Genomic DNA, 14,834 nt, shown 5'->3' with positions numbered 1-14,834 from the left:
ATGATTATGATACGCACGGTGATCGAACGGATCGTGTTCGTGGCGATGCTGATTGGATCTTGTTACTTTTTCCTGGATTTCATGCGAATACACGATGTGTCCATTCGTTATTCAAGTTTGCTGGCACTGCTCCTGATTTATGTCTTGTCGTACTTTCTGGCCATTCTGCCGGAAATAACCAACTCGATAAGGTATACCCTATTTTACAAAACGAGGAAGAGGAAAATTTACTCATATTCCTTGAAGAAGGAAGATTCACTGAGAAGGAAAAGCAATGACAAGGAATTAAAGATCGACCATTTGGTGGACACCAATTTTTTGTATATGAATCAGGACCATTTTGAGAAGGTGAACTTTGGCCATGGGTACTTTCGGGGGGGAAGACGATCATCCGGCGGGGGAACCGACACGATTTACAGTGGCAAGGGTGAATCCAGTGCAGAGGGATCCTCCTCAGGGGGAAATACCCCCATGGAGGGAAGTACCCCCTTGGGGGGAAGTGTGCCCAACGTGGATGGTGAAGAAAACCCCCCAATGCAATGGCAGGGAAAAAGAACCCGAGGAGAGAAAAAACGCAAGTACAGCAAAAACGAAATAAACGACTACGTGTTGAAGAAGACGGGAAGTAACAAGAAGTATATTATAGACAGCTGTGAGGAGCTTGAAAAGATCTGCCATAACGACCAGAGGAAAACGCTTAAGATGAAGGACCGGATTATAAAGTACATTGAGTTGAACGACTCAGAGGAGGAACGGGACAACTTCGGTCGTGCCAACGTACATGGGGATAACATGTATAGAGGGCCGTACCAATTCGTGCCCCACGGTGGGGGGTCCCGCTTGAGTGAAGAAAGGCACAGCACGCTGGAATACCCAACGAAGAAGAATCAGAAGGAAGAAAAGCACTTGGGGTCGTTCATCTACGACACGAAATATCTGAACATCCAAAATGAGGAATGCACGGAGGAAAGCATTAAATTCCAGAAGAACAAAAAGAAGTACATGTGTTTTATGGTGAATAATCTGTTGCATAGAAAGGGAGAAATGAACAGGTGGAAGACGAGTTACCTCCAAGGACTGAGGTCAAACACGAACAAATACACGCTGCACAGTTTTTACGACCGAAATAAGCACGTGCAAAAGGATACGGACTTTTCCAGGTGGCATAATTTACTCCTCAAATTTATAATTAATGTAAAAGTGGTGTTCGTAAAATTTTGCAAAAACACCTCATTCATTATCTCGGACCTGCTGATAACGTTCATGTTGCACGTGGCTTGGCTAAACGTTTACAACTACCTACGAAGGAATGACGTATCCACCGATACGGGCATGTTTAATTGGAATACGGAATACATCCCTCCCTTCTTCACGAAGATCGAGGCGTACATACAGTACTTTATCCTCTACGATATATGTGTAAAGTTCTTCCTCTTCTTCTGCGCAAAGCATATTTTAAGCTTTTGGTTTTTACTAAACCTGTTGAATAGCCCATTTTTGTACCTCATAGTTTCATACGTAACGAAACGTCCGTTTAGGAAACATGGGTGGCTCTACCTGACTTGTCCATTTCGCTTCCTCAATTTTTTACGAATAGAAAATCTGATTGGCCAGAGTAACAACCACAATAAGATAAACTTTCCAGTTATTACGTTGTCTGTTCAAATATTAGTTGTTATTTATACCTATGCTTGTATCCACCTTTTAATTGAGCAGCCATGTAGGGGGGATTACCAAATATATGATTACATTTTTTCCGGCATGCAAACGGTCTCCACAGCAGCCATGGGAAGGGGGACCTGCTTCCCATTCTCTCTGCAGTCGAAAATTACGCATACGTTTTACATTTTCATGGTTTTCACCTATATACACTACAAGATAAGGTACCTGAAGAACCATATGGTGGAGGAGAAAAAGATATACGGCAAAATTCCAAACATTGGTGCTAGGTACTTTGTAATAATAGGACACATGAAGCCGATCGCTCTCTATGTGATCATTAATGAGTTACAATCCACGTATAACAATTTGGATGAAATAATTTTTTTAACAAGTCTTCCAGTGAAATTTTACTTAAATATAATTCGCCTGCTGAATAGGAGGGGGTACTGCCAAATCAGCCTTTGCCTGTACGATCTGAACAAGCCATTCCCGCTGAAGATTAAAAAAATTATTTCCTTCTCCAGTGGGATCTTCATATGCAACAATGTGATGAACACACACCACAATATAAACAACGACATGGAGACCCTAAAACGGTACAACGAAATTAATTCCCTCGGACCTTTTAATAAATGCATTTCCGTCTTCCTGAACAATATGTGTAATAATAGCATTTTACTCAAGCGCAGCAATCGCAATATTATTTGCCTGAACGAACTGAAAATGAAGCTTTTTGCTAAAACGTTGGATGACTGCCCTGGGATGTTTCTCCTCACTATTCTATTCTTCATAAACACGCCACAGAAATTGAAGTCTAAACATACTTACATTTTGAGCAAATATTTTGACAACCTGGAGGAGGAGGTCAACCCGGAGACCCCCCCTTTTGGTTCGTCCACGGAGGGGGGCGCCAGCGATCGGGAGGAGAACCACGTGGGTAGTGCCTCCACCCATCCTAGTGCATGCAAAGGGGGGGACCGCTACAGGGGAGGTCGATCATACAGAACGAACACACACAACAAAACATACACACGGAGTAGATTCCCCTCCAGGTGGCTAAACCTGTTCAGCGGAAAGAAAGGCCAGCGCTCCTCCCCCGAAAGCAACCACCCCAACGGTAAACAATCTCGCGAAAGCAATTTCTACAAAATTGACCTCCACACGGGGGATGCAACTGAGCAGAATCCACACTGCAGGAAGAGAAGCAGCAGGCCGTCCGGGTCGATTCTGAAAAGGGTGAAGAGCATCACCGAAAGAGGGACAAAAAAGAAAGTGCCATTCCGAAGCTTCCTATCCTACGATTTCGATGAAAACATGTGCTACAATTCGTACAATAATTACCTGCATTATATAAAGGGAATAAAATACAACATATATAGAATAAAGTTGCCGGAAAGTTTTCTCAATTTGCATTTTATCACCATAGTCCAGTATATGTTCATGAATTACAACGCCTTCCTCATAGGCATCATAAATGAGTACGGCGAGGTGATCCTGAACCCTGTTCATTTTGTCTACATCTGTCTAGACGTGCAGTTTATTCTGCTGACAGATAAGTATAACATTCTACAGAAGATACAAAGCCAAAAGAAGGTACAACTGGACTGGCTTAACTGTATAGATTGCGTGAAGATTAAAAAGAGTGACGCCTCAAACGGGGGGAAGCACAAGAACGGGTCACCACCAACTGCTGGTCACCACTACTACAGTGAGATGAACAAGCTGAAAGACCAACCTGGGGTTTACTTCAACCCTGTGTTGAGTATCCTTCGTGTAGACAATTATCTGCAGGCTTTGCAGTTCTTCCGCATCAGGCGGGAGGGGCAGGACAACCACACACACGACGAACCGAGCAGAGAAGCTAACCCCCTCCACGATGACTTCATCATCCTGATCTACTGGCCTCAATCTATTAACACCTTCCTGAAAGTGCTTCACAAACGAAAACGACACAACATCCTCATCCTGAGCGATCAAATTCCGTCCTACATCCACAACAATAAGTTGGCCAAGTACAGTATCTGCTACATACAAAAGTCGCCCCTATCCCTGTACAATTTAATCCTTGCAGGAATCCTGCGTTGCAAAAAATGCGTAATTTTTAAAAATTATTTAAAGTTAAATTCGCATCATAATATTATATCATATAATGAGAAGGCCAAAAATATCAACTACTTTGAATACATGTGTGAACACAACGACAGTGACCTTCTCATCATTTTTAACAACATACAAAATATTTTCCGGAGGAGGGACGTCAACGATGCGTTGGTGGATTACTACATACGCGAGGAAAGTAAGCAATCCAAACCGTACGATAATTATTTACTACAGAAAAAAGCCACAAAAAAAAGGAACATTCAAAATGGGTATGACGGACAAGGAAACAGCAACACGATTAATGTCCAAGAAATGAAAAATATAGACCAATTAAGTAACAAGCCCCTAAATGAGAAGAATAAAAAAACGAGGAAAAATGTTTACCTCCTGATAGAGCTAAATAACACACTTTCCATCCAGTACTTAAACAACGACGTGTATACAAATATTGACATTTTAAAAAAAAAAAAAAAAAAAAAACAATGTCATGAATGTGAATATGAATGTGAATGTGAATGTGAATGCGAATGTGAACATGAACAAGGCGCACAATTTGCTCTTCATCGAAAATTACAAAAAGCAAATACAATTTTTTAAATACGGGAATTTGCTTGTGGAAAATATTTACAAAAAAATTGAGCACATTTTTGTAGACAATTATTATTTCTATTTGTACTTTTTACAATTCACCTCCGCCAGTGTCTTCATCGATGAACTGATTTATCACCTCATTGGCTACACCTTCCCGATCAAGAACAACTCCCTCGGTATTGGCACCATTGAAGCGTTTATAAATGGGACGTATACGGACAGCTCCAAGAGGATAAAGTCCGACTTGCTCCTCAGGCGCATAAACCCCAAGTACCACTCCAGGAACTTCTTCTTCCTCTTCCAGGTGGGTTTCCTGCCATTCCCGTGTAGCGCGTGACAACATCTGTTACAACGTCTGTTACAACATGTGCTACTGCTCTGATGTAGTGACACAACAACGCGATTCCACCACCAATATTACCCCTCCGCAGAAGTACCTCAAGAAGGGCTCCATCATCATCGGCATTTACCGCTGCAACGAGGAGAACAACATGAGCATCGTCATCCCCTGCCCCCAGCGAAACTTCATCATGCACAAATCGGACAAGGTACGAACAAGGGCAGCCACAAAGGGCAACCGCAAGGGGGTCACCACTGAGTGTTGCCTGCTCGAAATGTGCAGCCCATTCCCCCATTACAAATGTGCCATTATGCCACATAACTTCTTTCCACCGCAGGTCTATGTCATCGAAAGCGAGTACAGAGCCAAGGAAGGAACCCCCTAACCAAATCAGAAGTCCCGGAATATGCAAAGGTTTTCCATCTGGTGGGGATAGTTCACATTTGCGAATTCGTCCTCTTGTGGGAAGTTAATGGAACAAATGTGGAAGCTTTCAATGTTCCTATTTTTAAGCGCCATTTTTTTAAAATTCGTGTCATGCGCGTTACAAAAGAGGACGTTTTTAAAGCCGCCCTCATCTTCCCATAAATGCTCTTCTTGATTTCGCTGGCTGGAGCAAATTTTCTTTACCTTCACGTGATATTTATGCGCATTGTTTAGGTTAATTGCGTTCTTTGTGGCGCCCCTTTCGTGTATCCTTACATCGTTTGCGTTTCTAAAATAGTCATATGCATTACATATGTTTTTTAAAATGCAATTCTTCGAGTCAGATTCGTCTGTATGCCAAGTGTTTGTAGAGGAAATTCCTTTGCCCATGTTGCAGCATATTTTTCGCTTTGTCTGGTCATCATAAGGGCCTGGTGTCTGCACTATGTTGTGATTTACGGTGAAGAGGTTGTTTTTTTTGTTCTTCCTTTTGAGCGTCGTGTCTTTGTACAGCTGCGAATGCGTGTAGAAGCTGGTAGTTCCATCGATTTTGCCCGTGGGGAAGTTCCACGTGTGGAGGGTGCGAAGGGTGTGCTCTGGAGGGAGAGATACCTGCCTGGTTGGCATACCAGATTTGGTCGTCTTGCCCGCTTGGAGTAATCGGCGTATCTGACTTTCCTGACTTGAGCTCCTCTCACCCTTCCCTCCTAAAGAACTATTCTTATAATCCATGAGGACCTCACGATTTGCCCCACCTGTGCTGTCACCCATTTGGTGCTTCGCATCAGCGTAGCCGAGGAAAATTGCCGCGTCTGTACCGGTCTTTAAATTGTTTGCCCTTTGGCTATTGCCACAATGAAGCTTCGCCCCTGTGTGTGCGTCTTTCACCTCGGAAGAAAGTGTGTCCGGATGTATCTTCCCTACGTGGTGGTTAGCAGCCCCACTGTTGGTCTCCCCCATGATGTTCCCCTCAGGTAGTACATGGTTCTCCCTGCATGTGCCAAACTTGTCCCTCCGATTGCACCTCCTATACTTATTAATCGTGAGGTTATTTTTATTGACGCACATCTTGACCTTCCCGTTAGGCAATTCCCCACTTACACCTTTACATTGGAACTTGTTCTGCAGAAACGCCAAGTGGTAGTCCCACTGGGGGTGTACCTGCTGTCCATTCTGCTGGTTCACTATATAGGGGCCGTTGCTATGATTGCCTTTTAAAATTGCATTGGGCGTAATGCACAGGTTGTTCTGTACCCTACTCCCGTTGCTACATGCAGATTGGGGGAAATATAATTGGACGAATTCTCCATCTGCTTGTTTTTTATAAGCCACCATCTTCTGGTAGGCGTCCTCGTGCTGGAGACAATAAACACGATTAACATTGCATGCGTTGCTAATTCCTCCATGGGTAATGATGCTGCTCTTATTAGGGTGCCCTGCTGGAAAACACACATGTGTTACCGCGCCTGCACATGGGCGGTAATATTTCATCACCTGTTTGGCATTCAAACCTTTTTCACTCCTCTTCGATTTGCTTAACTTGTGCTTCACGTAGTTTAGGAGGGCCATCCGTTTCAGCTTCTGCTGAGATGAGTCTATTTTCATTCCGCTGCAATTGTTAAAGGGATGCATCTCCTTGGAGTTTTTATTTATTAGTATTAGTGTGTGGTCCTTCCCGTTTGGTCTAGGTTCATACCTCTCAAGTGAATAATCATTTGGGCTGTTCTCCTTTTCCTTATCTGACTGCTGTGCGGTTTTCTTATTTTTATCCTCGTGAAGAAGCAGCATGGTGTGGTTACCACCTAATTTGACCTCACTGAGGGGACTCCTTCCTATGCGTATTTTCTTTTCCCCTGTGGTTGCATCCCAAACTGTTTGACCGGTGCGTATGCTGTTCATCCTCTGGAGGAAGACGTCTGCAATGCACTTTTTTGTCATGTTGTTTATCCGGTTAAATAATTGGCTCTTGTTTCCCAATTTGTTCGTTACTAGACATATTTTTTCGCATTTTAATTTTTGCAGGAAATATTTTTGCGCCCGGTCCATGGGGCCATTGCTGGTCGAAAGGTTCAGCTCCAGTTGGTTATTTTCGCGTTGTGCGGACCCGGGATGGTCTTCCCGTTCGAACGATTCGTCTCCACTTTTGAGGGGTAGGAAGTTGTCTTTACTCCCCTGAGGAGCGTGCACAGTTTGTTGCAGATGTTGCTGTGTCTGCTGATACTCCTGTTTCTCCTTCGAGTGTGTTAGGCGCAAGCTATCTTGACTACCACGGATGTCCTGTTTGGGGGTTCCCACCTGCGCTTCGTCACCCCTAACCAGTTTCCCTGTTGAGCTTTCCATTGGATTTTTCTCATTTAAAACTGCATGCAGTATGTGCCTATCCCTGTTTATCTTGCCAATATCAACACCTTTATCCGTGACGATGAAGCTGTTGGGAGAAGCGCCGACAGAACCCTCAACGTACAGCGCTGTCCCTTCCTTCGCACCATCACATGTGCCCCTTTGTGCCCAATGTTCATCGGTGTGAACATCCGTTAGGGGATTCTTCTTTCTGCCCTTCTTTGGAGTCTTCCTTCGTAACCTCTTCACCTTAGGGGCAGACTGAATTACCCCCTCGAGGGCTTCATCCAGATTGTTAAATTTATGCACGATGGTTTTGATGTTTTCCGAAATGTCCCTTTCCATTTTCTTGTACTTTTTCTTAAACATTTTTACCATTTTCTTCAGACAACCCTTTTTAAAATTCCTCAGGATATGTTTTTGTAGATGTGAATACAATTGGTGTACTTCTAGCGACGTCTGCACGTTCAGTTTGAAGTCTGCTTCTGAGTCTGATTTGTTTTGTATGCTTTGTGTATTCGTTGGATTTTGCTCTTCTTTGGAGGTTCCTTTTAGCGCCCCTTCTTGTTTTCCTTTCAGCTGTTGGTATCCTTTCTCCGTTTCTTCCCACTCTCTGCTCGTGTCCGTGTATTCACTATTCACGCTCTCAAACGAGCGGAAGAAGTTGCTAAGTGATTCCATGCTGAACCCGTGTCCGAGTTTGCTGTTCTTGTACGTGTTGAAGGAAAAGGCATTTTTTCTCAGTAGCACTTTTTCGGCGCGTTCCTCAGGTAGTTCCTCCTGTGGTGGGTGGTCGTCTACTACTACGTCGTCCGTTACTGTCTCTTCCACTTCCACCTCATCTACCACGTCACCTACCTCCTCGTTGCAGTTGTCATCTACTGCTTCGCTTTCCGCGTACTCCGGTTCCCTCTGTACGACCTCTTCCAATTGGCCAATTTCCTCCTGATCAGGTTCATCATTTGCCGTTTCACTCGATTCTGCATCTTCCTCATTTTCCGCTTCCCCCTGCTGGTTATCTGACTTTCCACCCACCTCATCAGCCAACTCCTCCTCCCCTATTGTTCCCCCCTGTTTTTCCTCCTCATCCCAGAACGCATCGAACTTTTTATTCTCCGAACCCCCCGTGAGAATGTCATTGTCCATAACCGTCTTGAATATCTCTTCTATGCTTTTTCTTATTTCCATTTCCATAGTGTTTTCAATTTCCTCCTCGGAGTTAACAACTTTTCGCCTATCGCATGGTTCTACTTTAGTGGTTTCTTTGGGTCCTACATCTACTTGATCCTCCACTTCTACTTCCTCCTCGGTTTCTACATCTACTTCTTCGATATCGTCTTGACTCTCGTCTTCTTCAATTTCATCTTCTTCCGCATCGCTTCCATCTTCCTCTTCTTCCTCCTTGTCTTCCTTCTCATTGTCTTCTTCGATCCCTTCGTTCTCTACAACTTCTTCGTCTTCTTCATATTCTTCCTTTTCTTCCACTTTGATTCCTTCCTCTTTTTCTTCTATTTCTTCTTCCTCTTCTACTTCTATTTCTTCTATTTCCTCCTCTTCGTCCTCATCATCATCGTCGGAGTACTGCTTCAATTCCTCCAACTCTTCCTCCTTTTCAGATGATGTATCCATCACTTCTTCATCCACCTCATCCTCCTCTTCTGATTCATCATCACTTTCTTCTTCCGACTCTTCTTCTTCTACTCCACTTTCCACTTCCTCTTCCTCATCCTCAGCACTTTGATCTTCGTCCACTTCCTTTTCCTTCACTTTGATTCCTTCGTCTTCCTTTTCGCCTTCCTTCTCTATTTCATCCTTTTCTTCTTTTTCTTCCTCCTCATCTTCTCCATGTTCGTCATTTTCACTTTCTTCTTCCTCGTCTTCCTCAGAGGAGTCATCTTCATCCTCCTCGTCTTCGTCATCGTTGTCGTCGTCTTCTTCCTGCTTTTCCAGGGAACCGCTTCCCCCATTTTGCAACTCCTTTTCCACGTGGAGGTGACTTCCCAAGTGCACATTCTCCGCTGTCCCCCAATTTATCGTGCCAATAAAACTTTCCCTGTTAATTGCATTGCCCGACTGGCATTCCTTTTCTTCACGTTGGTTGCACTCTTCTGCACTGACTGAAGCATCACTTGGTCCATCCTTCCCTGTGTCATTTTGGCTGTTTGTCTGTGATTCAATTTGGCATATGCTTAGGCTATAATTGGAGGCGCTGCTACAATTTTCGTGGCTAGCTCCGTTTATGTCTTCCTTCCTACCTTCTTGGCTACTTTCCGTGTGATCCTTTTTCCCTCCGTGGATTTCCTCCATAAAGGAAGATTCGATGTACCCTAAGCTGACGTCGTAGCTTCCCTTACTGCTGCTGCTCAGGGAAATATTTCTGCTCCTGTTGCTTTCGCTTGCGTCGTCTCCCTTGTACAAATCAATGCAACTTTCACTACTTCCCTTAACCTTAATAAAATCTTCCTCCCCGCTGGACTTATTGCTCATTTCTTTACTTTCTATCCTGTTCACACTACTTCCCTCCTCGTTGAACCCAGAGGAACTTTCAATAATCTCATCTATTGCATCATTGCTTGTCTTTCCAGCGCACTCCCCCCCACTGGAACGAAAACTTGCCTCTTCAATACTCTCACTGGAAGTGCCTCCAACTATTTCGCTACCGATATATTGGCTATCACCAGATGGGTTCATCCCACCTGGAGAGTGTACCTCCCTGTTTATACTGGAGTCCATTTTGAAGCTCTCCTGTTGGCAATCACTGCTGCATGGACTTTCTCCAACATCACTGTAGCTGTTTTGGCATTTTTCAAAATTATTCACGTCGTTCACCTCCTCCGACTGAACGTCGGGAATGTGCTCTTCCTTCTTCGATAGGACAATTTCCTTTAAGTTTATTATATCCTCCGACAGGACTTGATTATTTCTTCTCTTTTCCACTTTTTGATTTTTCACATAATCGATGTATACATCTTTGCAGTTGGTACAGATGGAAAATTCTTCCTCCCCATTTTTATAGCAGTCGTACGTTGGCATGTTTTTTATGTCATTCTTAGGATGGTCACTGGTATGGTTTTGCTTCATTACTACGTTGTAGTCATTTGCTTCCCCTTCCATTTTGTAATCCCCTGTTTTGTTTTCCAGAGGGTTGTCTATGCACACATCGAAGTAGCTCTCCTCCTCTACATATTCTGTGTCTTTCTTTTTGTATTCCAATTGCTTCTCTTCCGTGTTTGTAGTAATCCTCTCACTGCTCAGTTCGTGTATAGACGAACTTTGCCCATCCAGGCGGGGGCTCTTGGGGCAGCTGCGAACAGACACAAATCCTTCCGCCTTGTTGGTGTCGCTATGGGAAGGGGCCGTCGTAAAGGGGTTATAACTGTTTTCCTCTGCGCTCACATTTGCGGCTGCATCGTTGTTTACGCGATTCTCCTCTAAACTTGCACCCTTTAGCGCATCGTTGGAAGTGCCCCTCCCAAACTGACTCACGTAAGATCGTCTCCAACCCTGACTGGACACATACTTCATTAGCTTTTTCAATTTTCTCGTCCTGTAAAAAGTCTGCAGCTTCTTCTTCAACATACAATAGTATAAGTATCTGAAAAAATGGCACATGTTAATTTTTCTTTTCTTCCCCCCAATTGCATTTTTTTGCTCCCTCTGTAAATAGTAAAATGTCCTACAGGGGTTGTACCTTTTCTTAATTTTGCTCCTTAGAAGGATTTTCTTTTTATTTAATTTTTTTTTAAAAAATAACATTTTCTCGTTCTTTGTAATGTATATATATTTTTTCAGGATGGCTGATATTCCAACGTATTGTATTTTTGTTTTTCCTTTTTTTATTTTGTAGCTGTTTACTAGGTCTTCCATTTTATTGTGGGGTGTCCGTTCTTCTCTTTTCTTATATCGCTTTAGGGGCCCCTGTTTGGCTTGGCCTCGTTCTGTTTTCGTAGGGAGTGTGTTCTGTCCTCCGGCTTGGGTTTTTCCATCCCCGCTCGTGTCATCTCCGCTGCTCCCCTCACTACTGTTGTTGCTGCGCGAACTGTCCGTGTCGTATATATGCATGTAATTCCGCGCACACTCCCTCTTGGCGTACCTGCCATTAGCGACCGGTTCGAAGGTCTTCTGCTGGTGGAACAAGTAATCTGGCTCGTTCTCCTTCAACGTGTTGTAGTCACTCTCGTCCGTGTAATCGTAAATGGAATAGAAGGACTTCCTGGAGGACATCCCTTTGGTATTTTCATTTGTTTTCCCGAGTGAGTCTCCATTTAAATGCCCAAAACTGTTACAACTCCCATCCGGGTTTTGCATTACATGTTCGCTGTCTGCATCTAACTGATGATTGCTAGCTTTATTTCCATCGGAACTTTTTATTTCATAAAAAATGGAATCATGAGAATTTTTTTTCGAATTATTATTACTTTGAAAAAACCAAAAATAGTTTTTCATGAAATTTAATTTGCCTCCATTATTACTTGCATTATTACTTAAATAGTCCCCCAAACTTGAAATGCTCTCTTGGGAACTTCTACCACTGAAGCTGCTTTGGCTTCGATCCTTGTAGTAGTAAATGCTTTTTTTCTTATTGTTAACATCCATTTTGTCTGTTCAAATTAGAGCCTTTACAGGATGCAATTCATTTCCCCGCGTAACTGCGGTGTAGGCACAAGGGGGTAGACCAAAAAGACAATTTGTATTTTTCCCCCCTCCTTCAAACATTCCTTGGCACAGCTCCTCCTGGCGCCGCTTACAAAGAGTGAAGAAAATGCGCATACAAGTATGCACACCTACGTATGCACGCGTGTGCTCTTTTCCAAAAGGACATTTAGGGAGGTTAACATAAAATTACACAAATGGATAGAAAAAAAAGAAGAATACAAATTTGTATTTTTTTTTTTTTTTTTTTTTTTTTTTTTGTCCTACTAACCCATTTGGCCCATTCAGACATGTTACATGTTGATGTTTAGCTAAAAATTTGACATTATTCGAAAGTGTTTTTTTTTTTTTTTTATTTTAACAATTTGTGCGATTAAATAAACTTTACACCCAGTGTGCATAGCAGAACAGTTCTGTACATGGTGTTGTATTTTTCCTGCAACAGAATTCTGCGCACTATGAAAAAATAATTTGCACTTGCAAAGTTTAACCTGGAAATACGCGTATTTATTTTTCCGATGACCTTTTTGAGGGGAAAGGCTGGGACGACGTTTTCGCTTCGCGCAGGTATTTTGTGCGAATTGACCTGTGAGGTGCGGCACCTCGCACGATTGGCGCTGCGTGGGGCGATTTTACCAATCATTACGGCGCGTTATGGGACGCTACGTTATATTCTGTGTTATCATACGTATATCTTTTTTCCCCCTTTTTTAACCCCCCCTTTTACCGCATTTTTCCGCTTCCATGTGTAATTCCGTTTCATTTTTGAAACATACGCGAAAGGACACTGTTGTTATACTGACCGCTTTTCACCCATGCGATGGGATCCCTTTCTTGCATGCACAAAAGGGAACACATTTTTTTGACAATTTTTACGATGCACTAGGTGCATGCATGTAGAAAGAGTAAAGGAATGCGCGCCCGGGGGAAGGCGATAAAGATTGGCGTATTCCACTTGGGCAAGATGGCCCATGGCCATATGGGAAATAATCAAACCGGAGTAGTATCACCGTAACGACTTTACTGCGTAGTACCGTAGCGCTGTGACTACACGAGGTGCCATGTTCCAGGCGAGTTAACAAAATACGCCCGTCTCTAAAAGGTAAGCATACGACTTGCAGCCGATCGTGCCACTCGATGCGCTGTTTTTTTTTTTTTTTTTTGTTAAAGAAGTTACTACGGGGGCTAAATGGGGTTAATTCAAGAGCGCTGCATCGTTTCGCGCTGAACACAAGTGCACAGTTGGAGCGCGATTATTCGATCCATTTTTTTTTTTTTTTTTTATCCTTCATTATGTGCTTAGCACATGGTGCCCAGCCCTTATTCGGCCAGGTCCCGTTCGAGCAGTGTTTTCCGCGGGAGCGCCGCGGCGTGCATTAAACATTCTCACGTGCGACATTATATACTTGCTTATTATATTGTATATACATATGTATGGCATGTATAATTATACACTATACATACACTCATTTTGCGAACTCCTCCCTCCCCCTTTTTTTTTTTTTTTCTTTAAAAAAACATTTGTTCATATTATCCCTATTATAGTGCAAAGGGGCGAACAGCGTCACGTCGTCGTGGCATCAATGGGGCTATAAATATAATAATATATATATCCTTTGACTTAAGTTAAAACTTACTACTTTTCTACATACACTTGTGGGCTGTTCTCTTCACCTGAGAGTTTTTTTTTTTTTTTTTTCCCTTTTCGAATCCATTGTTTTATTCCGCTCTGGAAAAATTACAACGCTCTTTTGGATTTACATTTTTTTTTTTTTTTTTTTTTTTTTTTTTTTTTAAATATCCATATGGATATACAATAAAAGTCATGCGCTCTGCATTTTTTTTCTTTTTTCTTTTTAATTTTTTTTTCATCTTATTAGCTTAGCTTTTTAAAATTCGTTATAGCCCTTCATTTTTTTTTCTCTTGACTTTTTTTTCTTTTCTTTTTCTTCACTTTTTCTTCATTTTTTCCTTTACGTTTTTTTCATTTTTTACCTTTTTCTATGCGCAAGCGTTTACGGATTTGTACATATTTTATTATCTACGTACATGCAAATGGGTAAGCAAGCGCGCAATTAAACATATTTGTGCGTCACCCTGTGTACAAATGCATATTTGCGTGTTACGTATACTTAGCACTATGCACGTCGTTATTGGCAACAAGTTTCACTGTGGCAGAAAGAAGGCCCCTTGACGTACACGATTTTTTGCTCCATAATGTACACTTATTTTTACTCATTGGCATCAGCGTACTTTGTACAGCCATCGTTTAAATAAGATAAGAGAAGAAGAGCGTGCGTCCCATTTGGGAAGTGTTATGTTTACCTTCTTCAGTGATTTAGCCAGACCCGTTTCTTTTTTTTTTTTTTTTTTTTCTTTTTATATTTTTAAATTTGCTTATTCCACCCCGTAGTACCATTTTGATTAAGAAAAAAGCTATTTTTTTTTTTTTTTTTTTTTTTTTTTTTTAATTTGCCTGACTTGGTCATATTTAATTTTTAACCCTATTTATTTTAATTTAATTTTTTTTAGATTTTATGTGATTTTTTTTTTTTTTTTTTTATTTATAAACGTTCTACATTCAGTTTTATGAAGAAGGGACCGTTGTTCATTTAAGTTCACGTTTTAAACGAAACACACAACCGAGAAGTGGCTTTGAGAGCACAGAAAATTTGGCTCGTCATTTTGGTCCCCCGTCCCTTGCTACATATATGTAGTGTAC

General features: G+C 42.2%; 2 protein-coding genes across 2 annotated transcripts; one reads left to right on the top strand and one right to left on the bottom strand.

Moving 5' to 3' along the window:
• Positions 1-5,078, top strand: PCOAH_00007750 (Uncharacterized protein; the record flags this gene model as incomplete). The annotated part of the gene is made up of 4 exons (XM_020057585.1): positions 1-4,197; positions 4,307-4,657; positions 4,785-4,901; positions 5,031-5,078. The coding sequence occupies 4 exons, from the start codon at positions 1-3 to the stop codon at positions 5,076-5,078; spliced, it is 4,713 nt and encodes a 1,570-aa protein (XP_019913305.1).
• A 5-nt stretch (positions 5,079-5,083) lies between these two features.
• PCOAH_00007740 (Uncharacterized protein) lies at positions 5,084-12,055 on the bottom strand (the record flags this gene model as incomplete). Its single annotated transcript, XM_020057584.1, has 1 exon — positions 5,084-12,055. One exon carries the CDS (start codon positions 12,053-12,055, stop codon positions 5,084-5,086), a length of 6,972 nt encoding a protein of 2,323 aa, XP_019913202.1.
• Between the last annotated feature and the right edge of the window lie 2,779 nt (positions 12,056-14,834).

Source organism: Plasmodium coatneyi, chromosome 4 (genome assembly GCF_001680005.1).
Source record: "Plasmodium coatneyi strain Hackeri chromosome 4, complete sequence".
Taxonomy (NCBI): Eukaryota; Apicomplexa; class Aconoidasida; order Haemosporida; family Plasmodiidae; genus Plasmodium; species Plasmodium coatneyi.
Note: the sequence above shows the minus strand (reverse complement) of the source record. Positions and strands in the feature narration are given on the sequence as shown.